We start from the raw sequence: 27,951 nt of genomic DNA on the forward strand, positions 1-27,951 counted from the left end.
AGGGCTGAAAGCAGCTACCTTCCCAAGGGGCTCAAGACCTGCCCCGTCACTCCCTCTGGGCAGCTGTACCCAGAGGAAAGCAGCCAACTAGGGCAGCCACAACCAAGAGGCTGCTCCATCAGCAGCCAGGCCAGGGAGGCAGTTGGCAGGACCCAAGACATCAACAGCTGATTCATCACCCCTTCTCCACCAAGAAGAGTAAGCCCTGAGCCTCAGGTACGTTTCTCCCAGATGAGAGAAGACTTTACCTCTCTCTCATTTTTGAATGGTAGAGGCAGAGAGGATGAAAAATGAAGAGAAAGCAAGAGGAAAAGGAAAAAGGAAACTGCATAACTGAAGAGACTACAGTGAGGAAAGCCAGGAGATGTCCTCTGAGGGGGTCAAGCCCAACTGACAAGTAGGCTAAGGGGAAGGCTGGGTCAGCACTCAGTACAGGGCATGCTGTGATTGATTAGTTATGTCTGCTGTGGGTACAAAGATAATATCTAGGGTTCTAAAGCCTAGGGTTTGACCACTGCCTTAGATGTTATTCCTTGACCACAGGGATAGCATGTGTATTAATTCACCTGTATATTCATGCTTCTAAAAGAAAGGACACATTCTAGATGAACGTCAAGTTCCACAGATGTTTGAATAATGAATAAAGAGGGGCAGGATGTTCTCTGGCTGCAAATTTTGTTTGTCTCTGAAAAGACTGACCTGAAATGTCATGACAAAGGCACACGGTCATGAGAGATTTTTTCTGACACTGCTATCTGGCTAGTTCATCTCACAAAGATCTGTTTTCCTCATCTGTGAAATGGAAGTGAGCAGCTGAATATCCTGGTTCAGCCTCGTTAGTTAGGCATCTGTGGAACGCATTACTAATGCTCAGCTAATAGCACGAGCAGGGTGCTACACATTCTCCATGCAGTAGCTTCTGTGGGGCCGCTTCTCATTATTGCTCCCCTCCAAAATCTGGGAGCCAGAGCACTGAGGGACTTCATTCACCCAGGCAGAAAGGCTGCAAAGTTTATGCCCTCGCACTATGCTACCATCCCTGTGATCCAGCTGGTTTGGGAGTGTCCCTGCAGATGGTTCACTCACAGAATATTAATTGAGCACTTTCTGCAGGATGTGCGAATACACCATTGCTCTAGCCAGAAAGCAAAATCAACCTGCAGGGACCATCACTATCAAATCAGCTTTGTCACATGCTGTGGAGATGGCCTGAGCGTTTGGGATGGACTTCTCCCAGGAGACTGTGGAATTGGAAGGTGGGAAGACAGACAAGGAGAGGAGCGACCGACAGGAGGAGGGAATAAGGGGGAAATGCAGACCAGAAGAGGGTAGAGCTGCTGGTCAACGGTGAGATAAGACAGTGTCACACGCAGGTTAACCTCAGCTGTAGGGGAGAGTTTGGCTCTCCCCAGTTGATCCGTCTGTGTGCCTGCTGATGTCCACCTTGGAAGGCTTGGAGCCTTCTCCTGCACAATCCCCATTTACACGGCTCTCTGAGCCCGACACCTTGTCTGCTTACTCTATTCCAGTAGGAATTTGGGGATCTGCAGAGCTGAGTAGCCTAACTCGCTCGCTGGCATTTTTCTGTGGTGGAGGATACTTGAAGGCATGGCTTGGCAACGTTTCCAGCAGGAGCACCTGCTCCTTCTGGCATGAGAGTGGTCTGTCCAATGGAGGGGCTGATGTAGCTTCAAGCAGACAGTGGGCAGCCTGTAGGAGGGCTGGTTCTTGGATATGGTGCTGAGACTCCAATGGTGGTACCAATCCTTTGCTTTTGGGAGCTCTAGAAGGCAGGTCGGAACCCTAAATTCCCTCCCCAGAGATCAGATAAGAGTGCCTTTGGTTCAGCTGTGTCTCCTTGGGCCTGTTACTTCACCTTTTGTGCTTGCCTAAGCTTCTCTCTCTCTCTCTCTCTCTCTCTCTCTCTCTCTCTCTCTCTCTCTCTCTCTCTCTCTCTCTCTCCAAAAAGTGAACCATCTGTTTTACAGCAGATAAATTTAACCCATTTATTTACTGGAATTAGTATTCTGGTATATTTCTTTTTAAAAAAAAATAATGGGGACATTAACAAATTCCTGGAGCCTTGACTGATATCAATTAGCAAAAGTCAATAGTGTAAAGCACCTGCCACAGGGCTGGCATGGAGCAGGTGAAAAAACAGGCTGGTGCTCCTGTCAGTGTTCAGTGCCTACTGCACCCTAGGGACTGTGCAAGGTACCAGGCTTTTAGAAATGACAAAATGCTCTCTCAGGAAGTTCACAGTCTATCACAATAGTCACACTGAAGACTGGAAGTAAATAGCAGCAACACTACAAGGGATGTGTGTCGGTCAGCTTTCCGTCACTGTGACAGAATACCTGAGAAAGTCAACTTAAAAGAAGATAGATTTATCTGGGCTCATGTTTCTATTCTGTTGTCATTGGTCTCTGTTGGACCAGGGCACGTGGTGTGGCAGGGCAGCACGGTGTGCGGTATGCAGTGAAGCAAAGCTGATGACTTCAAAGCAGAGAGAGTATGGAATAGAGTGTGGGGACAAAATGTACAATGGACTACTTCTTTCAACTAGGCTCCACCTCTTAAAGTGACTACCACTTCCTAGCAGTCCACTAAGCTATGGACTCAATAGATTAACCCGATCCTAAGGTTAGACCCTCACAATCCAATCACATCCATAGGACCCACCTCTGAATACTGCTGCACTGGGAACCAAGCCTTCATCACATGAGTTTTGGAGGACATCTCCTAGGCAACCCAGAACAGATAGGTGTAGATTCTGTGTGCTCAAAACAAGCAGCCATCACAAAATGACAGATGATGCCTGTGGAGGGTTGACTGCATCCAGCATGGCATCGAGCACTTAAATACAACTTTGCATGGTTGGGTCTTAGCCCTGTTTTATAGGTGAACCACCGAAGCCTAAAGAGGAAAGGTAATCTGCCAAAGGTGGAAAGACTGGGAGTGGTAGCGAAAGACATCACAAAGGAGGAAGACTTTCCAAGGCTTCACAAAGGAGGCAACATCTCACAAAGCATACGGTCCCAAGCAAACGGAAGTGAAGGCACCATGGCAGACACCTCAGAGCAGAAGTGTGGAGGCAGGAGCTGCAGTCAACACAGTCCGCACACAGGCACCATGCCAAGGACTTAGATCTCCCCCATAAGGGATTCCTCTGGTGAAGGTAGCAGCAGTAGCAAGGTGGCTTTACAGAGATGCCATCAGGAAGGAAGCTGCTGCTGAGGACACAGGAGTTGGCCTGATTTGTTTAGCCTTGTTGGGGATTACAGTTATTGAACAGTTATGGAAATTCAGGTAGGACTCGGATGCCAATGAAGAAAAAAAAAGACATACATTGGCATGTAGAATAGAGAAGTCTGAATGACTGTGACACTCCTAGAATTCCTTCTCCAAGATGCTCTATCCTCCAGCAAACTGTCACACAGGAGAGCTGTCCCTGCAGGGTAGCAGAGATGTCCTCAAATACCGCTAGTTCCACACTGGGCATAGGGGCACACACCTTTAGTTTCAGCACTTGTGAGGCAGAGGGAGGTAGATCTCTGTGAGTTCAAGACCAGCTCGATCTAGGACAGCCAGTGCTGTTATACAGAGAAAGCCTGCCTTGAAAAAAGCCAAAACCAAACAAACTCTAGTTCTATTTCTGAGTCATCCGGACTCAAGAGACCAACAGCAAGGCAGCTTTTCTTTGCTTAAACATTTTTTCAGAGCGCTAATCTGCCCTTGGATGATCTCATCTCTGTATTAAAAGGATGTCACATACTCTTCTCGTTGAGGCCTGGGCCATATGGCCATCCTGGAGTCATTGATTAGGGTCAGCCCTATCCAAATGAATAAAGGCACAGGTGGTTTCCCAAATGATGATCAGAATGCTCACCGGTAGAACAGATAATGGATTCTGGGTGTTAGACAGGTGGCCATGGCAACAGGTGCCCGGCACCCTCATGTCCACATTCTTCCCTTGTTACAACAGTAGTGGACTGCAATGCTACCTGAGCCACTGTACTTAACTGCCACTGGGCAAGCTGCTTAGCCTTTCTAGGCCACAATTTCCTCACTGGTAAATATGTAGTTCATCAGAAAGAAACCTGGCAAGATTGTTGGGAAGTTACACAGTAACACTGGACTCAAAATAGGCAGAACGATTGTGCTTATTAGAATCGGTATTGTAATTTTTTTTTCTTTCTTTGGTCAGATATGTGGGTCTTAGACCTTTTTAGATGAGACATCATATCCAAGCACATTCCCAAGAGGCAGCCATGTTGAATGATCTGCCTCTGATAGAAACCAAATTCCCTATGAAATTAGTCCATTTCTTCATGCTTGACCTAACTGAAGTGACTCAAGTTATCAGCAGGCCTGCTGTGAGCAGGGAACGAAGCCTGACAGTGCAGGTAGCCCCACCCTGATTCAGTATTCTGGTGACGCCAACTGCTTACCTCAGGATGTACAGCCCTTGACGTTGCCACTGCCTTCTCAGCCAATAGAGGGGAAAGGAAGAGCTTGCGTGAGAAGGCTTCTTCCACTTTTCTCTAGCTGCTCTATGGGAGTCATCGTCATCTTGTTCTGGGAGCACACGCAGCATTCCCAGAGAGGAAGGTGTCGGGGGAGGGGGTGCTTTGTTACCTACACTTGTCCCTTAAGGAGCACATCCTTTGTACTGACTCAAGTGTCTGGGTGCATCCTTGTACCTCATTCCCATTAAACTAGGCATTAATGGTGGCACGGACAGACAAGAAAATAGAGGCTGAGAGACGACTGCGGCTGCCAAGACCACGGTAAAGCCCACAGCAGGCTCCACCATGTCCCATTGTTAACCGCCTGCATTACAGACTTGAAGATAAAGCAGTCATTTTACTGAGGGCCTCCCTGGGCAGTGGGGGAAGTGGGGGAGGAGATACTGAGCAAAGCGTATCAAGCCATGATCTCGGTCAGAGGAATGACCTCCTAAAAGCCATGTAAGGATAAACACCAAGTAGCTAGCCTTCAAAGTGAACATGGATCTGCCTCCTGGGGAGACTGGCCTGCCAGTTGGGAGGATGAAAGTGGACAGAGAACCTTAGATCCCCATATCCCAAGCACATCTCCCTTCTCCATCAGCTAAGCTGAGCCAAACCTCAGCCCAGGGAGCTCCCAGGCTCCTGTGCACCTTTAGCTAACAGAACTACACATAGAGTAAACACTGGCTAACTAGGTCCCACAGGCAACCCAATACCTCTTTCATAACGCTTTATTGGCACACACACACACACACACACACACACACACACACACACACACACGTTGTCTGCAGTTTCCATCCTGCTCACCTAGCTGGATTCTCATCTCTAGCAACAAACGGCCTGCCTACCTGGTCCAGCCTACAGGGTTGATTTAGCATAGGTCTCCTAGATGGGTATGGTGGCTCATGCCTGTACTGCCAGCACTTAAGAGGGCGAGGCAAGAAGATTATAAGACCAGCCTAGGGTATGTAAAGAGTGTGAGGCCAGTCTGAGACCCTGTCTTAAGTTTAAAAAAGAAAATAATAATAATAATGGGCTCCTGAGACACACTGCCTCATCTGAAATCTCCTTCCTCTGATTCTTAGCTGTATGTCCTGAATACTCTGTGACTCAGTTTCCCCACATTCTTCCCTGATCTGCTGTAGGATTAAAGCTGTTATAATAATTCAGGGTTACACAGTGCCTAGTATAAAGTATTTGTTATCTTCTCTTAGGAAACACCCCAGGATACTCTCTCTTCAATAAATAGGAGCTAGGGAGATGGTCCAGCATATACCAGGCAGCTTACAACCTCAAGTAACTGCTGCTCCAGGGGATCTGAGACCATCTTCTGGCCTCCCCAGGCTCTCTCTCTCTCTCTTTCTCTCTCTCTCTCTCTCTCTCTCTCTCTCTCTCTCTCTCTCTCTCTCTCTCTCTCTCACACACACACACACACACACACACACTCAGATCACACCTCATCACTGACAGAAGGCAGGGCGGCAACCTGAAGGCAAGAACTAAAGCGCAGGACATTGAGGCATGCTACTTACCGGCTTGCCTGCTCATGACTTTCTCAGCCAGCCAGCTTTGTTACACACCCCAGGACTTCCTGCCTGAGGATGGCAGCACCCACAATGGTCTGGGCCCTCCCATATCAATCACTAATAGAGAAAAAGCCCCACAGGCTTGCCTGCAGACCAGTCTTACAGAGGCATTTTCCAAATTGTGGTTCCCTCTTCTCAGATATGTCTAAGCTTCTGTCAAGTTGATTAAAAAAAAAAAAAAACAGTACCTACACATTTAAAAAACAAAAACAAAACAAAACTCTACAATAGTGAAGACAGGATATTATGGAAATAATAAGCTATTTGCTTCCTAAATAAATGTCACTAAAACAAATTACTCCCACTAGCAGCTTTATTGCTTACGGATTTACTCACTGCATATCTCCCTCTGTGTTGATGACATCATCAATAATTCCCGTAGATATCAGGGCTTTAGGAGAAGGGCTATCCAAGAATAAACGGTAGCCTCACACAGGCCATGTATTCACGGTGGACAGCAGTGAGTGGAGAGTGAGGGAATGGACAAGCAGGCCCAGGCAGGTCCTCTTGCAGCCCCTGGTTCCAGGCTGATCTGTAGCAGGCCTGTCAGCATGTGTTCTTAGTGTTCACGCTTAATCATGTCTCTCTACCTCGACCTTTGTGTCCCTCAGACCCTATCACTGCCCTGGTGGGACTTTCATCTCCCAACGTGTCCAGCCTTAGCAATGACTCACTGCCCGGCAGGGATGGGGACAGGTAACAAGCTCTGGAGAAACAGACACAATGATCCTCAGGCTTGGGTGACTACACATCATCTGTGAAACGTCCAGCGATGACGTGGAAATAACAACTTAAATTTTCAGAAGCCAGGTACATTCTAAAGTCCAGATGTGTCCTCTGGGTAGATCTGGCTTGAGGGGGAAAAAATATATTAAATAAAAAGGAAGAAGCCATTTCAGCACAGAGAGAAGGCCAGTATGCCAAAAGCCCTTTCCTTTGCTCGTGGCACACCCTCCACATGCCTGGTACCCACATCAGGACAGGAGTAAAGGCATCTAGAGTGGCTGCAGGCACAGAGAGAGAGATGGCCAAAAGCTCAGGCCCAAACACAAAGCCGTTCAAGTGCTTTGATGGAGGGGGTCCTTGGGATGGCAGGGAAGGTCCAGGAGCCGGAATTTAGCAGGTGAGGTTCTCACTTCACTGGAGAAGCCCTGACCCTCCCTCCTTGGCAGGCCGTCTCCAGTCTAGCAGGGCCGCTCCTTTCCCTGGCTACCTTGCCTCGGGCCAGGCTGTTGTTGAGCTGAAAGGCACCTGTGTATAGAGAACTCCAGGAAACTGGAAGAAACTGACATCCTGGATCTTACATGACCTTTAGGAAATGTCACAGCAGAGATTAGAAAGGGTACAGGTAGAGCTCAGTATCAAAGCATAAGTCTGGCATGCTCAGTGTCCTAGGTTCAATGCCTACCACTGTGAGGGGGAGGGTACGAGGGAATATCACAGGCAGAGATGCTGTGGTAACACCTTGGTTCCACAGAAAGAATAAACATCCCTGTGGGAACGAGGCCAAAGAGGAACATAAACAGCACGGGAGGAGTGAGCGAGTCCTGTAAGCAGGAAGGCAAGGTGTTCTCAGGCCCCACAGCCCTTCTAGACAGGGCGACTCACTGCCTGCCCCTCCACAAGATACAGATAGGATCACCTCTTTTTTCAAGGGAGAAATAGAACTTCGAGAGCTACACCCCAATATGAGCCATACTTTACAAGCGGCAAGCCCAGGTCGGCCTGACTGCCCAGGTCTGCCTGACTGCCCAGATGCAGCTTCTTTGCCAGGGTCTCAAGTTTTTCACTGAATTCTTCTGTGACCACGCCTTCACACACAGCTGCTCAGGCCCCTGTGGTAGGTCATGTCCCCACTGGGAAAGGACACATGGAATTGGCCCCATCAATCCAGACTTACATTAGCATTTCCAGGGAGAAATCTCCTAGCCTCCACACACCCATCAGTAAAGTAGCAGACTGGTCTTGTTTGAATCACGTGTTAACTTCAAAAGCGGGTTTGTCAGGGTAGCGTAACGTGATGAACGTGTCCAGCCAGGACCACGCGGACATGTTTAGCCTTGACTCCCAAGCTCAGAGACAGCTTCCCAGAAAAAACCGGCTTTTACTATGAGTCCTGCAAACTGAGTTAAGTGGGTTCTAGATATGGAGTCTTAGTATCAGTGTCTAGACAAAGGACTAGAAGGGCAGAGTTCCAGCAGTGCTCCCGAGTGAGACTTGTCACTTTCATTCCCCCGTGCCTGGTGCCCAGCCCTGCTTCACACATGCTCAGCAAAGGCTTCAGGAATGAAACGCACCACCTGCTGTGTGGCCTGAGGCTTCACTCTGCCTCTCTGTTCTTCCTTCTGCTTCTCCGTGTGGTGGTTTAGTCAGACCCCACCCCCACCCCTCCCAGGACTGTGTAGGACTTAATTCATCCCACCTCTGAGTATTTATGGAGCACTCTTCAACATCCCTGTGGCCTTGGCTCTGCAGGACACAAGGCCTGCTGGGGAGAAGAAAGCCTTGTAGGCTTCTAACCTGATCTGAACACGTAAAATCAGTAGAGTGTGGGGACGGGAAAGACAGAGGGACAGGGAGGTGTTGGGTAGCTCTCTGGCCAGGGAGGGAAGGCACAGCTCACAGTAACCCATGCCCTTCTCTGAACCCTTATTTCTTCCCTGACACCCTTCCTATCTGTTGTATGAGCATCAGCCGGCAGTTGTATCCGTGCCCTAGGCCACCAGGCCTCGTTGCGGCTACAAAAAGGGGACCTGAAACTCTGCAGCCCAAGTGACCAGCTGTGACAAGGAAAGACTCTTTTCTCACATATATTAGGTGGCTGCAGAGAGAGCTCTCCCTCACCCTGTGTTATCTGTTCCTGAAGTCTTTACCCTCCCCACGACCCCACCCCCACCCCCACCAGCCCACCAGCCCTAAGCTCCAACCCTACAACACCCACTCGGCTGCCAGGCTGCTCCGGTGAGCACGTTGGGGACTCTGGGGGCCAGGGAGCTCCTCGGGGGCTCAGGTGGGCAGCCAGGAACTCAAGCAGGAGGGACTTTCAGGCTGGCGAGCCCGTGGCCAAGGCAGGATTTTACGTGCTGCTCCCAACCCCAACCCTGAAGCCACAGCCTGCCAAGCTTGGCTGCCCAGCCAGAGTCTTCCATGTGCCCTGGCCCTCTCTCCTCCTCTCAATAAAGCTGCCTGATTCCTGGGCATCTCTGGGTTTCCACCAAGACTCCTTGCTCTTCCTCTGTCCCCTCCCCCATCCCCTCTATCCCTCACCGCCTTTCATCTCTACTTCTCTTTCATTGCTTTCCATTCTTCCTTCCTCAGCCCGTCCCACCCTTGCCCCTGACTGAGTCAGCCGTTTCTTTGCACACACTGCCACTGTCCATGTCTGCCCTATCCTAGCCTGGCCCTCCTACCCTGTCTGCCCCGACATGTCCATGGTAGTGGGGCACAAAATGTCCTTCCCGCTCTCATCTGGGAGCCCCTGGACTACATATCATGTTCTAAGGACTCCTGGCCATTACAATATATTTTTGTACCTGAAAAAAAAAAAAGAAAAGGTGTCATTTGAATCTCAGGGAAGTTAAGGGTCTACAAAAGCCTTCTTGGTGGAAAGTACAGGTTTAAAGGGATGTGGGAGGCACAGCAAGATAACAGCTTAGATTCCGGACTCTGAAGGCACCGGGGCAGAGCTTATGGCGGTAGTTATTCACTGGAGGTTTCAGTGGATGCTACCATTGTTTAAAGGTGGAGGGCAGATCCTGCCTCAGTACCACCCGTTATAGACAGAGGGAGGCCTGTGGTGCTTGACCTGACACAGAAGGGCGTTAGGGCCCTCGTGGGTTTGTAATCCCTTCTCCAGTCTTACGGAGTCCTTGGCAGTTGGACATTAGAGACTGTTGAGAGGATATCTGTTAAGATAGATTCTTGAGAGAAAGAAAATTCTAGGGGGGAGGGGGGAAGGGAGGAGGGGAATGAAATCATAACAGGCCAGAAAGGCCCCTTGTCCCTGGCTCAAACTCACCACCACCCAGCCCTTGGCCCTCCTAAACCCCTCCTGCCTCCAGGAAGCTTTCAAAGCTGCCACATTACTACGGGCAACTGCCCAGTGCCTAAAGGTGACGCAGAGGTTGCAGGAGGATGACCTGGACCCAGCTCAGCTTTAAACTCCCCTGTAAAACAAAGCGTGCTAGAAGTGGAGCCCTGTGGGGGATGCAGCAGCCCTGCGGCTGCAGCTGTGCGTCCAAATCCATCATTTTCACCTGCTGAATGACCTTGGGCTTCACCATGGTGAGTTGTCCTTACTAATCCCTGAAAAGAGATATCCATAGAGCAGTTGGCAGGAGCTCGCCTGCAGGATGCCAGTCCTGCCTGCTTATGTCTCCATACATCAACAAAAGTCACTTGCTTTTACTGATGGTTTTTACTGCCTCACAGCCCTGGGCGGGTGGGCAGTCAGGGAGGTGTGAGAGGAGATGGAGAAAGGGAGGAAGATGGCAGGGAGAGAGGAGGAAGGAGGGAATGAAGGTAAGGCGACTCCTTGAAGATGCACCTCCCTTTATGTGCTATCTCAGCATTCCCTGGGTGAAATCCAGGAGCCTGCATGAAGAAGATGTGGAGGCGGAAGGGATGAACACTGCTCCCCTGCTCCTAGGGCAGGCAAGAGGAGGCCAGGCTAAAGGAAGCCAGCCTCAGTTCCAGCACCTTCCCTGGTCGTCAGACCCCAGAAGTCAGTTGGCAATTGGTTTTTCTTCTCTCCACAGGTTAGCGCTGGCCCCAGGCCAGTCTTTACCTCGAAAGGATGAGAGTGGCAGGTAGGCCAGGGTTCTGAAGGGTGGGATGGGTTGGCTCTAAAATTTGCTTTGGGGTCACTTTTCTATCATCAGTGTCCTCCCATCCCAGCCTGGGGTGGGGGTTCAGTATTTCTTGTCAAAGGTCTCAGCAAGAATTCCAGGAGGACCATCAAGCAGGGGGAGACCTGGGAGAATGGAGAGCATCCCTCCAGGCCTGGGGACATTGGGACGTAACGCTGTTATTTACAAAGTTCACACTTCATAGCCACTAATAAGTTAATAAAGATAGATAGATAGATAGATAGATAGATAGATAGACAGACAGACAGACTCACTTTGTGTGTGTGAGTGTGTGTGCATAGAGGTCAGAGGTCAATGTCAGATGTTTTCTTCTCAGTCTCTACTCTATTTTTTGAGACAATGTCTCTCATTGATCTTGGAATTCCCCAGATATAAAATCCCTCGGACATGCTTGTCTCTACCCACCCCTGTATTCTGGTAGTGCTGGTGTTATAGATACACACCGCCTGCACTGGCTCTGACATGTATGCTGGGCATCTGAGCTTAGATCTTCAAGCCTGGGTAGCCAGTTCTTTACCCACTGAGTCATCTCTCCATTCATAGAAGAAAGAAAGAAAGAAAGAAAGAAAGAAAGAAAGAAAGAAAGAAAGAAAGAGAAAAAGAAAATCCCTGAATGTTTTTAAGTTTATGGTTTTTATGTTGGGTCACGTCTGTAGCTATCCTAGGCTGCCTGTGTCCTGTAGGTCATAGTTTGGATACACCTACAGGCTCGGGGAGCTGAACAATTACTGCCCAGTGGCCCCATCTGCCTGGAATCTCAGCTTAGAAACACCTGTCTCCAGCCAGAAGTCAGGGACCCCATACCAACCTAAGGTAGGGCTGTTTCAGGGTCCTCACATGACAGCACGATGAGACAGAGGCCTTCAGGCACACCCTGAGAGTGGACCCCTTTGTAGAGGCATTGAGATGGGGTGTGCATGCAACACACACACACACACACACACACACACACACACACACACACACACACACACACACAACCACTTATACTCCCAGGCAACCATGAGAAAGCGTGGCACCTGATTTGGAGTTCGCTTACTTTCCTGGGTCCCAACCTTCCTCCTCCCAAGTCATCACGGGAAAGCGGCTCCCTCTTCAGGCTTCAGTTTCCTCATCCGTGAAGTAGTTCATTGCCAAGCACGAAGATTTAGTAGACAACTTGAGATAACCTGTTTTTAAAACTGTCAGTGAAGTAGCTGCCACATAATGGGTGCCGCAAAGTGTGGACTGCATCCTGAGGGGAATTCCACCTTACACCCCGAACCAAATGAGATCATGGGGTTACACTTTCTGTTCTTTGCAAGGCAAGGAAGTAGATGAGTTCTTGGTGTCTCTCCCGTGTGTGGGATTGCTCCTTGGTGTAGGAGCCAGAGTAGCTTCTAGCTGTAAAGCAAGGGAGGCTGGGGAGCTGTGTCCTGTTCTGAAAATGCTGAGCAAGTCCACTGTGTGGTTATTTGTGGTGGCTTTGAGCTGACTAAAAATATGGAAGACATCCTCAGCTCCCCAAGCCACCAGAAAATCACCTACCACTATGACGATAATAGCAACAATCCAGGCCATCCGTCCATCCATCCATCCATCCGTCCATCCATCCGTCCGTCCGTCCATCCACCCATCCATCCATCCATCTACCCACACATCCACTCCTCTACCCATGCATTATCTATCCACCCACCTGCCATTCCATCCATCCACTCAATCATCCATCCATCCATCCATCCTTTTTTCTTCCATTCATCAAATACATATTAGTACACGCTCTGTATACAAAACAAAACCCTTGCCTTCGAGAAAGTCCCAATCTGGAAAGTAGAGTCAGGAAACCACAGCAGAGCAGTGTGGTGATGGTGATTGGAAAGAAATAAGATGAAGGCGTGAGAGAGGCTGCCTGAGGAGAAGCAGCTGGAACTGACAGCCCGGGACCACAGCAGGAAGGGCTTTACCATATCTACTCTTTAGGACTGACTGACTTTAGTTCCTGCGAACAGCACAGGCCCCAGGATACGTCCCTGAGGGTTCTCTCTGGGCGGCTAACTAAAGCCCAAGGACGGGCACTTTCAACTCACTCACAATGGCCATTTTTGGAAAGTGTTCTCGAAATCTGATCATTGACCTCCTTGTCTGATTCCAGCATGGACTCTTATGTGGTCTCAGCACACAGTCTCATGGTGTACCCATGGCAGAGCGTGGCCCATAGTGCTGGAATTTGTCATCAAGAGCTCACACATGGCGTTTCTTCATGGCCCTGCACGGCAGCATTGTTGGGGTGTGGCGTGTGATCTGACAAATTCTCCCTGCTTGCAGGTCTGATTCGTGCCGTGGCCTTCATCTTCACCCTGGTTGCCATGTGGGTCTTCTACCGCAGCTACATCAGCTTCGGCAGGAAAACCATCCGCCTGCCACGCTGGCTGGGTGAGTGGGGCTCATGGCCATAATCTGCAGACCAGGGATAGGAGGCTGACGACCCCAGCAGGCAGCCAGGTGTGATCTGTGCACTGGCTTTGTGGGGCATGGTGTAAGATCTCTGGACTGCCAGGAAGGCTGAGGCTATGGAGAGCAGATAAGCATTCCAGGGCCCTGGCCTGAGGATGGACAGAGGGAAGGAAAGAAGGAAGTGAGGAAGGAAAAAATGCTGAGTGATGAATGAAGAAGTGATACTGAGCGGCTTCTCCTACCTGCTGTGCCCTCTGCTTCGAGATTTCTCTGTGCAGGGCCTGCATGTCTGCTCCATTACACCTTCAGCTTCCTGCTCAAATATTGCCATCCCAAAGGCCTTCCATGACCTCCCCAGCTCCAGCTGTAGCCTGACCTTCTTATTTAGCCTCTTCCATGACAGCCTATTTCTTTCCAAATACCATCATTGGGTTATTTGTTTTCCTAGCTATTGCCTGGCTCGCCTCTTAGAATGTAACTTTCCTGAAGGCAAGGATTTTGCCTATAGGGCAGTGCTGATAGCTATTTAAAGAGGGAGAGAAATGGATGGATGGATGGATGCATAGAGGCATGGGTTTGTGAGTGGGCAGGTAAAGGGATACGTGAATGAATGAATGGATGGATGAATGAATGAATGAATTGGGTGGGTAGATAAAGGGATACATGAATGAATGAATGAATGAATGAATGTGTATAATGGATGAATGCATAGAGAAGTGACTGAATAGATGAGTGGGTGGGTAGACAGACAGATGGTGGATGGACAGACAGGCGAGTGAGCAGATCAGTAAGTGAACGGAGAGATGCATAGAATGACAGGTTGGATCAGTAAGTAAGTAAGTGGATAGATGAATTGATGAACGCATAGGATGACAAGCACGTGAGTTGGTGGGTAGATAGATAAGTGATTAGGTAGACGAGTAGGTAGGTGAACAACTGAGTGGATTAAAAGGTAGATGGATATGTTCTTATTGCTTTTCCTATATAGTCTCTGATTTAAGATACACTGATATCCTCAGGAAGTAGTCCTGGATGAGGTTGTGTAATAGACTCAAGCATCATTTGTGGCGTGGTTTCATCATGTGCGTTCAGAGAAAACAGAAAGTCAGGACAACTTGTAAAACTAAGCCAAGTTCTCCGTTAGAGATGTTGGAACAGGGATGAGAGCCTGAGTGTGTACGTTTAAATCCTTTCAAGAGAGAAGGGAAGGGGTGTATATAGTGAGATTTGCTTTCCTGGGAGACTGAGACCCGCCACCATTGCCATCTGCCTCTTGCCAGCTGAGACACAGAGCTCACACTGGGATTTCATTTATATAGACACTTGGTGGCTGCCATGTCCCTGATCCAGAGATGGATTCTGCTGCCTGCTGGTTTCAAGGACGTGTTAGCCAGTCCAGTATAGGAAGATCACAGTGTATTGTACAGGACAGCCACAGTCTGAATGCAGTGGGCAAATGTTGTTGAACCATCCCCAGGTAGCCATTTATCCCTCAAAGCTCAGTTACCTGGGAAATGACAGGCCAACAGCTCCAACCCACAAGCATCAGGGCTCACACTCTGTGTGAGGTCACAGGGTCGCCAAAATAAGGAGCAGGTGGCCCCCATTTATGGTCTAGAGAAACAAACAGACTTAGTTACAATGCTTCTGAAAAACAGCAGTGCATTCCCCCAACTTAAGAGACTCCAGAAATGCAGGTGTGTGCCCAGGGGGAAAGACAGACAGAAAACCCAACAGCAGCCCAGACACACAGCTATTTTATAACTTCATGTGCTGATCCCAAAGCCTATATGTTACTACAGCACAAATGTACGCTTATCATTACTATACAAGAAGATGATAATAATTGGTTTCCTTCGTAATTCAATCTGGCTTACTTTATGCACTTAATAACTTGCACTTGGGCTCTGCTAGAGAAGAAATTTACTAATTATCCCAGGAGAGTGAGGATCAACTTACTCAAGAAGAAGCTCATGGGCTTTTCTGGGCCTCTGAGGCCCATGGCATAGGAAGAGGCTCAGAACTCCTGGCCTAGCTGACAAACCAGGCAGGAGAGACAGGATAGAATTAACTAGTTTGAGAGTGTCAGTATCTCCGAGTTACTGAGAAGTCAGGTGTAGTGGGTCCCAGGGGTGCCACAAATCCTTCATGGCCTGCCTTATTATATACCCTTGGATGCTGTGGCTGCAGTTTTGTTTTGTTTTGTTTTGTTTTGTTTTGTTTTGTTTTGGAAACAATCTTGTATAGCCCAGATTGCCTTCAAACTGACCAGGCAGTGGAGAATGGACTGGCTTGCTGATCCTCCTGCCTCTGCCTCCTGAATGTTGGGATCACAGCTGGGCTTGATGCATGCTAGGCAAAGTTGTTTTAAATGAAAATGCCAGGTCATTACATTTTACAAATACTCAGGAGCCAGATGCTGGGGTGAGAAACTTGCTAGCTTAGAGAGGCAGAGAAAGCACCCAGCTAACCTTCCCACTCAGCTCACATCCTGATGGAAAAGTCTCAAAAGACTCATTAGTTCAGCTGATAGCCCAGGAGGAAAAGTCCAAAAACCCAAAGCCAAAGGCTTGGTAGCCCCAAAAGCCAAAGGCCTTAGGACCTGAGGAGCTAAAGAGCTAAAGAGCTAAAAGCTGAAAGCACAAGAGCTAAAAGCCAATGAGCTCCTACTTCTACACACTGTCTTAAATACCCCTCAACTCCAAGTCCCTCCTACTCTTTAATCCCTGTCAGCTGGTTTCTTGCTGTACCTCTTGACCTAGGACTAACTTTATTAAATCCTGTGTACAGAAAGCTCTTGGCTGGACCACACCTTAATCACCTGTTCACAATAAACAGAAAGTTCTTGGATTAAAGGTGTATGTTAGGGCTCAACCATACTAAACAAATGACAGGTTTTTGTAGTTCACAATCTCAGAGATCACAATGGGATCAAAGACAGGTTTTTTCGGGTTGGTTTGGGTTTGGCTTTGGCTTTGGCTTTGGTTTTGGTTTGTTTTTTTTTCCGAGACAGAGTCTCTCTGTGTAGCCTTCGCTGTCCTGGATTTGATTTTTAGACCAAGCTGGCCTTGAGCTCATAGAGATGTGCTTGCCTTTGCCTCCCTGAGTGCTAGGATTACAGGTGTGCACCACTACACCTGGGCAAAGACAGGTTTTTACAGTTCACAATCTCAGGGATCACAACAGGAACAAAGATCCTGCAAGGAGGCAAGCTCTACCAACTGAGCAACATCCCCAGGCCTCACGTGCTGCTCTCCCTCAACACAGTAGAAGCTACACCCATAGTAAGCTTCTCTCTAGGACACATGATGGCTACCAACTGTCCAGATGCCCACATTATAACTGAAAATGGTACACATACACACACACACACACACACACACACACACACACACACACACACACACCAGGGCTGAAGAAGGAATATATTAACTCAAAGAAGGGCTCTGCCTCCAGAGGACTGTGGCTCAGCCTTGGTCATCTGCTGTGCCTAGGACCCAGGAAAGGCATCCTCCTTCCCTGCCGGTTTTGTGTCCACACCTGACCTAGGAACCTGGGAACAAGCAGGACAGAATGAGACATGACACCAGGCAATGACCAGGATGCCTCAGGCCTAGCACAGCAAGCGTTCCAGGAAGAAAAGACCCAGGGGCCACAGGGCCACCAGCAGCATGATTCTTTCCTTCACTGAGGCCCTCGGGGTCTCACAGGACCCTCTCAGCAGCCCAGCAAGCATACTTGTGATACCTTCTGTGTTCTGTCAAGTAAACTGAATCACGTGGTGCTTATATATCACACCCACCAAACAAAAAGGGTTAAGGCTTGACCTCCAGGCTCTCCTCACACTTAGCACAGCTTGATTTTTAAACATGAATAATTCATGTCGGTGCATATGTACATTTATGCTTATGTGTGTTGAGTATGCGTGTATGTGTCAGTGCATGGGTGTCCCTACCTGTGCCTGTATGTATATGAGTGTATGTGCATTGTGCCTATTCATGAACAGGTGACAGCCTCAAGTGAGAGATATAATAGGGGCAACTCATGTCACGGTCTCCTGTTCCCGTTCCCCAGCTCCCTCCCCCCATCCTGCAGGAGGTTGAAGTACCTTTTCACTAACTGGATTCTTTCTCTCAAACAGGCATGTCCTCCAAGGAGACCCGTGAGTATCTGCCCCGCCCCACCACATCATCTGCCCTCTGGTAGGATGACCCAAGGTCTCTATTCCCAGTTCTGCAGACCCCAGAGAAGCACAGGTGTCCAAGGACTTGCCAGCTCATTCCTCTGTGACAGTGACAGTGTGACAGTGGTGCCTCCTGAAGTGGGGGCTGGGCAGCCCCTCTCAGTCATTCAGACTGGTAGGGACATGACTCAGCTCTTTCCCTTCCGCAATTCCTTCTGGGTAGTCTAGACCACAGGGCACCTCCTCTCTCTAGAACCTCACCTTGAAGAGGGCTTCAGCAAGGGCCAGGGCTCCCAAGAAGAACAAAGCAGCATGGCTGCTGCTGATGCCATGGCTGCGCTTCATCTTCATGGGCGTCTCATATAAAGCTGACATACCCCGTGCAGGTTGCATGAGTATTCCCTTTCTATAGGTGGGGAAACAGGCTCAGAAAAATGAGATCACCTGGCTAAGGCCAAGCAGTTGTAGTGGCAAGCAGGGGGTCAAATACCCCCACCCTGCTACTCCAGAGATCAACCCCCCAACAGCTCTTTGCATAAGGCCTCCCGGCCAGGTCTCTCAACCCCCTAACCCAACGTGGTGACTCCAGAGATAGCTAAGCTTTAGGGTTAGGATTTTACTGAGCCCGGTGCACACAGGGCTGCAGAAAGCAGACTACAAGAGTACACATAAACCGTTTAGATTCCTGACCTCGATCCTCTGAAGCCTCCCCAGTCTAATTATGAAACAGATTTATGACACCTTGCAGATATCATCTGCTGGAAGAATAGAAAACTCAAGCAAGTATACTACATTCTACCATTCCTCATCCCATGGCAGACATCACTAATCAATTCCCACATCCTCATTCTCCAAGCCCATAGCCAGCTTGAAGAGTTTTTATCATTAAGCCTTTCATGGTAGGTCCAAACTGACATTTAAGAGAAAACCTGCTAGTCCACTTTGACCAAAACCAACTCCCTGATTTGACATCAGCAAAAATAACTGGAGAAGCTTCTAGCAAAACCACATAGCAGATTAGTAGAAGAGCAGTTTCTAGTTCTTGATGTAGCCTCCAAATGCACGTGTGTACACACATACATACATACACACACACACACACACACACACACACACACACACACAGTGCTTATGACAATACACCAGCTTCAGGCCCAGAGCAGTGGCCCCAGGGTTCCCGGAGGGATGTGGCCCAGAATTCAAAACAGCTACGGAGACAGTGCCTTCAGCCACAACCCAGAAAGCAGATCCTGGCTCCCCAAAGCTGAGACCTCCTGTGAGTATCATTTCTCTTTATCCAGCAGCCTGGTAGAGAATGCTGGATGGTCAGAAAATCAATTCCAGAAAAGCCTGCTTAAGCTGCCCTGTTGACATCGAGCTTGTCAGACTTAGTTGCAGTTGGTCAAGGAAGCTCTCTGGGAATTCCAGAAACCACTTCCCCACCAGTGAGAACCAGGGAGACCCTCAGTTTGCTACCCATATCATCCTTCCCAACCCAAAGTCAAACCAAACCAAGAGGCTCTATGTTCAGCCAGTGAAGGGGGGCCATGTATCCACCAATGCCCAGGCACAGGGTCTACCAAGATGATCCAGCGAGGCATGGCCCAGTCTCTCAGCCATCTCCGCAGGAGCAGCCTGTCTTAGGAAGCCCCAAACTAATTCTAGGGTGGCCAGACCCTCAGCCAGAGCCCTGTACGTTTTGATGCAGTTGATGGAAACCCAGCAGTGCCCAGAAAGAAACAAAACTCCAAGGCCCGGTCCCCTCCCCAGATGCTGCCCTGTGAGAATGCTGTGTTACCTTCCCAGGGCTCCCGAAGACCAAGTGTGGGCTCAGCAAGTCCTGCCTAGACAACTTCTTCGCATTTAAAATCAGCAGTGGGGCTGCCAATGTTGTGGGCCCCACCATGTGCTTTGAAAATGAGATGTAAGTACCCGGGGGGTGGCTGTGCTTTTTTACTTGCATTTCATCCATCCATCCATCTGAAATGTTAAGCCTCAGGGCAAGCCTGTGAGGAAGCCCCTGCTTTGCAGGCAACCCTTGACCCCGGGTGTGTGTGTGTGTGTGTGTGTGTGTGTGTGTGTGTCACAAATAGCAATGAGCCAAGGAGCTCCAACTCAGCCACACCTTGCAAAGTTGCCCTTCCCTCCCAAGCACAGGCGATTAAACTGTTATTGTTACTTGGCAAGCTTATGGCAAGTCTGCCCAACAGACAAGTTCTGAGTTTCTGGTGTCCGGGATGCTGTGGGAGAGAAACTATCACACCCGCTCCCATCCTAGAAAAGTTATGTTCATCCTGCCTTGGAGAACAGATGAGTGTTCCCGTCAGGATGCTGAACTAAACACCACTTGGCTTAGGCAAAGCAGGAATCGTACTGGGATGTGTCGTTCAAATGGCAGAGGTTCCAAGCTTCAGGATGAGCAGGACCCAGCCATGCAAACGGCACCAGCAAGCCTTCCTCCCACACCTTAGCTCTGTTTTCTTCTGCTAGCCGCTCTTTCCTCTACTAACATAGGACTCCTCTATGGACAAGGGAGGCCACAGCATACTCTGACATATTAGCCCCACTTTAGCACCTCACCAGGACAAGAGCAGTTCCAAGACTGGGGTCTCCTTCCTGCCTTGGGACCTGAATCCAGTCCTGGCCCAGTCACGATGGCCAAAGTATCAGGAGGAGGCTGGATGGGGTCAGTCTGCTGTCCCAGAAACCAAAGCCTGAGGGTGGGAAAGTACGAGGCCAGTGTGTGGAGCCTGGGCTGGTGGGAACTCAGCTCAGTTCCCCAGGGGGACTAACCACTCTAGGCTGACAAAACTCTACTTCCTACTTCCTCACGCCCTGGGATACAGGGATCACTCTACCACCCGACACCTCAAACTATTCAGCAGGGACTCTGCCTCTCTCTGTGCAAACTGGCCCAAATGTGGCCTGGACTAAGAGCTCACCATAGGCTTCCAGAAGAAGTTCTCCAGCCCAGACCATCACATGTGTTTCCTAGTGCCTCTGCCCTGGGCCCCAGGGGTAGGCCCTTTCAATGTCCCCACCACAAAAGCAGCACTTTCCTTCTGCTCCTGAATAGCTGGCCTGCCTTACTCTCCGCCTTCCTCCGCAGCATCATGAGTCCCGTGAGGAACAATGTGGGCAGAGGCCTGAACATCGCTCTGGTGAACGGTGAGTGGCCAAGGACACACCTGAGGCCCGGGAAGGGGAGCTGCCTCCTGTTGAGTCCTCCTGCAGAATTCAGGACAGGGCAAGGCTGGACTTGGGAAGCAGCAGGTCTTACAGGCCTCGTCACCCAAGGCTCCTGCCCAAGCGTTCACTGCTGTGACTCATGGCTCCACTCTCACAGCCACTCCAGTCACGGTGGGCAGAGAGCGGCAGGGTGAGATCACATGTGGAGTACAAACACATCGTTCTTTATTCCACAAGTGTGAACGCCAGCTAGTATGAGGCAGGCCAGGCAGGACACTTGAGAGCAAGGACAGGCCCTGGCTTCACGATCCCTGTGGGTATCACAATAAGGAAATTGAGGCTCAACAGGTAGGGCAGGTGTAATAATCACATAAGCTTCCAGAACAAGTGATAGTCAGCTGCAGGGGAAGGGGGAAAAAAAAGCAGCAAATGGTCAGGAGAAAAGAAGAAACAACCCTTCCAGGCAGTAGGGAAGAAAAAAGAGAAGGAAGGTCCCAGACTGAGACTTCCTGTCTGGCTTCTCACAAAGCTAAAAAGATGATGATGATGATGATGATGATGATGATAAGAAGAAGATGAAGAAGAAGAAGAAGAAAGGAAGGAAGGAAGGAAGGAAGGAAGAAAGAAAGAAAGAAAGAAAGAAAGAAGAAATGAGAATAAAGCTAACATGTTACACATATATTGTACAACTTGAAGCCAGCTCTGGCCGACTCCAGGTGGCAGCCTCCTTGCACTGCAGTGTCTCCAGACTTGTGTGCAGACTGGGGCCTCAGACTCCTCATAGATAATAATTAGCCAGAGCAACAAAGCATAGCGAAACATGGCTGGCTCCTAACCTCTTGCTGTGCAGAGCTTCCTCTGAGAAACACTTCAGACTATGCTAGTCACCTCTACCCTGATTCTAGAAAACCCCACAAATGAACATGCTCACGGAGACGCACAACCCCTTCCAAAGACCCTGGGTAGAGCTCCATATGGCTCTGAGACTCCGGGAGGGTTTGCCAGGTGAGCCTGCTCCCACTTACAGGGAGACGCCACGGCACTGCCATACCCTCTGCAATACTGCCATCTAGTGGTGGGATTGAGACCTGTGGCTTTCCTCCAGAAAAACCAAGATTTTCTCCTCCTAAACCTTTAAAATGCAATTCAGGCCCTGAAAAGCCAAGGACCATAATCACTAAGAATTCTATGGCTTCCAAAAGTTGGGAGACTTGGCTTGCAGACTTCCCACTTATGTGGGGACACTGATAACCGTGCCCTTTCTTTTTTTTCAAAATACATATCTAGCCCACGTACTGTTTTAGATAGATTCCGTTTTGAGCCAGCAGCCCGTTGAATTTGTGCACACATTGAAGACCAACTGATGAATTGTGTCTGTGCAGCTGTCATGACAGAACTCAAACCCTGAGTGGTTAGATTCTGTTCCATTCTGGACGTTCGGCCACTGTGTTCTACCTCTCAAATAAGTCCTTGATGTACCCTGCATGATTTTCATGAGATCTAGTTTCGTTCAGTCCTGACTCTAGTTTGAGGCTTTACACTACCCATTGGCCAGATTCAGCAAAATGACGAGCAGGGTGACTCACGTTTTGAGAAGTAACTTTCTCTTTTCACTAGGATCTACAGGACATCTGCTGAGAAAGGGCAGCTTCGACATGTACTCCGGAGGTGGGCACTGACATCACGGGGCTGGGCCCCTTGTGGCAGGGAAGTTGTGGGCACAGGAAAGGGGAGAGTTGAGGGTCATCCTGCTGCCTTAAGCACCTTCCTGAGTTAGACACTCAGGCACAGAGCCTTAGATGAGGGTCTGAGTGTAACAGTTTGCTTGCACGCTGATTTCAAGAAACGCCCATGGCGGATCAAGGAGAGAAACAGGAGAAAAATGAAACCAACGTGTGAAATTGGAAAGCTGTTGGCCACCTCGGACGTAACCCAAGAGGGGTGCTTAAAGCCCTACTGCTTCATCACTTCCTAGCAATTCCGACTTACCCTCAGGGGCGGGAAGTGGGGGCGGGTCTTAGAGGCCAGGCAGAACCCCAGGGTAATAAAATACCATTGTTGGTATCAGTGGCAGACATGTGTATATCCACTGTTGTGCCTAGGCATAAGGCCTTGGTGCCTCCTCAAGCCCTGCTAGGGAGAGCACTCTATAAAAGTCAAGGCTGCAGAGATCTCTAATGGACCCAGGGATAGGACATGACCTCCTAAGGTCCAGACAGCACCTCTGAGAGGTGCCCCAGTCCCTCTTTCTGCAGGTGTTGCTTCTCCACTTAGACCTGTTTTGTTCCTTTTTTTTTTTTAAATCTCTATGCATAAGTAAGCATATAAGGCTTACGCTTAGGACAGCCACCCTTCCTTCTCTAGCACGGCGGACAGAGCAGGCCTCCCCTTGGCCTGGAACCCAGGCATGTGAGTCCCATGAACAGCTCGGCTGCTGGTTTGAGTCTCTATAGTCACAATCTTGATGTTCTTAACCGGTTTTTGCCATCAGTGGCCCTCCCTTTTTATTTTGTGCTGGACCTCACAAGTTATGTGGCCAGTTCTGCTAATAATTTCTATTCCCATTCAGAGGCGTGAATTGCATTCCCTGTAAACTTCATGAAGACACTACAAGTAGGGCTATTGCTCTTCCTTGTGGGTTTGTCACAAGACCGCGGAGAGCTGTTTTGTTTTGAGACAGAGACTTGTGAAGCCCAGGCTTCACTCATTATATGACCAAGGGCAAACAACAGCATGTACTGTGTTGACTCAGAAGACGCCATGGTCCCTTGAACAGTAGAGATCTGCAAAATTATGATCCTCCTGCCTCTACCTCCCAAGTGCCCTCACTTGGGATCCGCTCAGCCCTTTGTGCATTGGAGGCAAGTGCTCTATCAACTGCGCTACGTGCCCTCCGGGACGCATGAATAAAATCCCCTTGTTATCTTCTCACATTCTCCTGCCCTGGGACCAATGTGGCAGGAAGGTCCACCCCCATCACACTGTCTCCATCTGCCATCTGAGCTCCCATCAGCCTGGACCAGGTCCTGCCTGGGTCGTTACGGAAGTAGAAGAGAAAAAGGGCGGCCCGCATTCATTTCTCCCAAAAACCAGTGCCTCTCTTCCCTTCCTCTCCCAGACCCCGAACTCCTGATGAGCTTTCTTGCAGAAGTTCCAGATGGCACACTGGTGCTGGTGGCCTCCTATGATGACCCAGGGACCAAGTAAGTGGGAAACCCCACCTGCTAGGCTGCATGATGATGCAAACCAAATGCATCCACACCTGCACGCACTTGCCCACTCTCCTGAAAGGAGCCCACCTTCCAGCAAACTATCCTGAGAAAAGAAGCAGGTAAGAGTGGAAATAGTGTTCTGGTGGCGTGCCGTGCCCTTCACTTACCGTGGTGGCAAACTGTCCTCATCCAATGGCGACTGGCTGGCCACAGAGCTTATAGCACGATGACATATGTCATCATTTGTGCATATAAAAAAGACACACCACATTGCAAGTGATGGGCGTGATAAATATTAAGGACTTGCGAGAATGTTCACTGGCTTAATGTTCTATTGTTGTGAAGAGACACCATGACCAAAGCAACTCTTATAGTAGAAAGCATTTAATGGGGGCTGGCTTCTAGGTTCTGAGGATTAGTCCATTATCATCGTGGCAGAGAGCATGGCAGCAGACAGGCGGGCATGGTCCTCGAGAAGTAGCTGAGAGCTACATCCTGATCCAAATGGAGAGACAGGGAGAGAGGAGAGAGAGAGAGAGAGAGAGAGAGAGAGAGAGAGAGAGAGAGAGACTGAGACTAACATGGGCCTTATCCCCGGTGACACACTTCCTCCAGCAAGGTCATATCTCCTTATCCTTGTAATCGTTTCAAACTGTCCATTCCGTGGTGACCAAGCATTCAAATATATGAACCTGTGGAGGCCATTTTTATTCAAACCACCACACTCACCCTCTAGGCCTGAGTGAGTACACACACACACACACACACACACACACACACACACACACACACACACACACACACACACACAAACATTTATTAGGTGGTGAGATGGCTCCGTGCATAATGAGCTTGCTGAATGAGAGTAGAGAGTGGGTTCAAATCCCCAGAACCTGCATCAGTGATAGGTAGACATGGTAGCCTGTCTACAATTCTAGCCTCTGACGGCCAAGACCAAGGGTTATCAGAGCAAGCAGGCTAGCCAAACGAGCCATACCTGGGAGCTCTGTATTTGATTGAGAAACCCTGACTCAAAAGAATAAATTGGAAGAGTGATTGAGAAATATTCTCAACATCAGCCTTGGGCCACCACACATACACATGCATAGGCACATATACACATGTGCCCACACACATGCAACATACATGTGTGTGCATGTATACACATATATGAAAAGAAGAAGTCCACCGTGCTACGTAGCTTGTTAAACAACTCGTGGCCATGTTAAAATGTTTACAATGAATTAACTAAAGGGCGGAGTTTACCCTTCTCCCTTGAAGAAACCATTGAGTTGCTTAACGACAGGTTGAACATCTTTCTTAGAATGGATCCCATTGTCCAACAACTCATGATCGTGTTAAAATGTTTACAATGACTTGTGCGAGAGAGAAGGTGTGAGCTCCACCGTCTAGTTGATTCTTCACAATGTCCCGTGTCTCCCGGGTGAAGATGTGAAGTACTGTAAACAGACCTGTATGCCCAAACTCATGCCCAGCCCCACCCAAAACTCCCTTGGAAAGCCTCAGCCCCCTGGTCCAGTCCCAGCGAACTGTAAGAGCCACCAAAGCCAAGTCCCATGGGTGCAGTGGAGAATGGGGCCGACCATTGAGCCCCTCACCCTGCTCCCACCTCCCATCAATGACCTTCAGCCTCACCCCAACTGTTCTCCTTGGCAGAATGAATGACAAAATCAGGACGCTCTTCACCAACCTGGGGAGTACCTACGCAAAGCAGCTGGGCTTCCGGGACAGCTGGGTCTTCGTAGGTGCTAAAGACCTCAAGCATAAGAGCCCCTTCGAGCAGGTGGGTTCCTAGCTGCCTCCCTGTCTGAGTGAGCACTAAGTGAACAAAGAGCTTCCTTTGTTTGGGGGTAAAAGGACAGTGACCCACTTAGCAAAGATGTCCTGTCTCCCAGGCAGCTTCAGCTGGCCAAGCACAGAGAGCACCATGGGAGAGAAGAGAGTCGGGAGACAGAGAGGATGCCTATGTGATAATGAGACAGGACACAGCAGCCCAGATGTGTACAGACTGTGAGATGCGGGCAGGGCTGAGGGACCAATGCAGAAGCAGGGCTGAACTCCAGGATGAGGACCGCTGGGACTGTGTCTTTGACTGGACAGGGCTGGCTTGTATGCATATGGTTCTATAAGGACATGTGCACATTAGAAACTTTGTTGTGTTCTTACTTCTTTGCTGAGACAAAGATTTAGAGAAATTATCTAAGGCAGGTTTATTTTGGCTCATGCTTTTAGAGGTTTCCCCCCATTATGGCAGAGCAAAGCAGCTCACCTTGCAGAGGCCAGGAAGCAGAGAGCAAAATGCCTGGCCTGCTGGCTCTCTCCTTTTCCCTTTCATCCAGGCTCCCAGCCTACGAATGGGATGGTTTGGATTAATAACTGCCCTCTTCATTAACTCTGTCTGCAAACGCTGGCGCAGACATATCCAGAGGAATTCCTTCCTCCCAAAGCTCCTGGCCACTTGTCAGTCCAGCCAATGGGCAATCAGGATTAACTACCACCCACATTTAGACACCAGGCCTAGGTCAAGATGGCCTGGGCTAGGAGAAGGAAGGGAGAATGCTCGGGGCCTGTGGGTGAGAATGCAGGGCCTGGACTGGGTTCCAGCACAGCCAAGGGAGTCAGGACAGCGGGCTGAGCTAAGGTGCACTGGCTGGACAGATCCTCCTCTTCCTCTTAGAGGGAAAGATCCAGATCCATCCAAAACAAGGCCCCAACGATGTCCTATGTTCCCGTACTGGTAGCACATCAGAGAAATCACACGAAGGATGTCCCAACAGCATTGCTTATCTGTGCCTCAGTTTCCCCTGCAGAATGGAACTGTAACAGCATGCACTCCTGGGGCTGTTGTGCAGACTAGGCAGATATGCAGCTTAGGACAGTGCCAGCATGCAGCAGATGCATGATGCCATTAGGATGCCTCTTTTCTGTGCTGTTATTATTGCGATCTGGGGCCTTATGGGAGGCGAGTGAAAAATTTGGAGAAAGGGTATGGCTCCCCAAGCTCTCCCTTCCTTGGTGCCCCCATGGGGTATAATAGGCTCTGATCCCATTTCTGAGATCGTGAGCAAGTTGTGGTCCTTCCCTGAGCTTGGGGCCCCGTCTGTAAAATGAGGCTGTAGCAGAGGAAAGTGACGCCTTCCGAGTGTTGAGTGGCAGGGCAAATGCTTTCTGCATGAGTCCTCGGCAGCTTTGCCCACTGTCTGAAAAATCTCTCTTCTCTCCCTAGTTCTTAAAGAACAACCCACAAACAAACAAATATGAGGGATGGCCAGAGTTACTAGAGCTGGAGGGTTGTGTTCCCCGGAAGATATTTTAGGATGCCTGTGGCCCTTCCGGCCCAGGGAGCTGAAGAAACGCCCAACTGACTTGAAAGAAGAACCCAGAATGGCTGGGTCTGTGCTGACAGGAGCTGACTGGCAAGAAGGAATAGAGAAGCCGTGTGGGATGGGCTGATTGTTCCTGCACAACTCGCTTCCCCTCTGAGGAAACAGTGACCTCCCACTACCCCACAATGACCAGCGTGGGCATGGGCAGCCATGGGGGCCTGTGAAACGGCTGCGGTGGAAAGAGCAAGTGAGACCTACCAAGACGGCCCATGGTTGTCTCCAGGACTGGCTGCCTACACTTGAGCAGGATTAAATTCTATTTTTGCTGATATTTTCACTCTCCGACCCTCTCACATGGCGGTGCTTCTTCCTGGGATTGTACTGGTCTTAGTCTCTGTTAGCATGGGTGCTGGGTCCTTTGTCAGCTGGGATGGAACCTGGTTTCCTGGGGTTTCAGTCAGGCATGAAAGAACGTGGTTACCAGGATGGACAGGAGCAGGGCAGGCAGTGCAGGAGACAACATACACAAGACATCGTCGGTGAGCTCTTCTCTTTTTTTGGTTTTTGGTTTTTCGAGACAAGGTCTCTCTGTGTTAGCCTTGACTATCCTGGAGTCACT

At 49.5% G+C, this 27,951-nt stretch overlaps 1 protein-coding gene across 4 annotated transcripts; it reads left to right on the forward strand.

The window, feature by feature from the left end:
- Positions 1-27,663, forward strand: FAM3D (FAM3 metabolism regulating signaling molecule D). Of its 4 annotated transcripts, none has more exons than XM_084794529.1 (10): positions 1-216; positions 10,858-10,908; positions 13,273-13,380; positions 17,543-17,563; positions 19,391-19,508; positions 20,694-20,752; positions 22,391-22,441; positions 23,892-23,976; positions 25,663-25,789; positions 27,233-27,663. In XM_084794529.1, exons 2-10 carry the CDS (start codon positions 10,896-10,898, stop codon positions 27,320-27,322), a joined length of 672 nt encoding a protein of 223 aa, XP_084650655.1. In that variant the 5' UTR covers positions 1-216; positions 10,858-10,895; the 3' UTR covers positions 27,323-27,663. The 4 variants fall into 4 exon arrangements, with proteins under 4 accessions (XP_084650655.1, XP_084650656.1, XP_084650657.1 ...); XM_084794530.1 differs by lacking the exon at positions 1-216 and adding an exon at positions 3,062-3,309; XM_084794531.1 differs by lacking the exon at positions 1-216 and adding an exon at positions 9,037-9,061.
- The last annotated feature ends 288 nt before the right edge of the window (positions 27,664-27,951 follow it).

This window comes from Acomys minous, assembly GCF_964271855.1.
Source record: "Acomys minous genome assembly, chromosome: 9".
NCBI lineage: Eukaryota > Metazoa > Chordata > Mammalia > Rodentia > Muridae > Acomys > Acomys minous.

Excerpts from the sequence above, each read along its gene's own strand:
- FAM3D (XM_084794529.1), top strand. Across the intron at positions 17,564-19,390 it reads CATGTCCTCCAAGGAGACCC|GGCTCCCGAAGACCAAGTGT; the intron begins GTGAGTATCTGC and ends TTACCTTCCCAG. Across the intron at positions 23,977-25,662 it reads TATGATGACCCAGGGACCAA|AATGAATGACAAAATCAGGA; the intron begins GTAAGTGGGAAA and ends TCTCCTTGGCAG.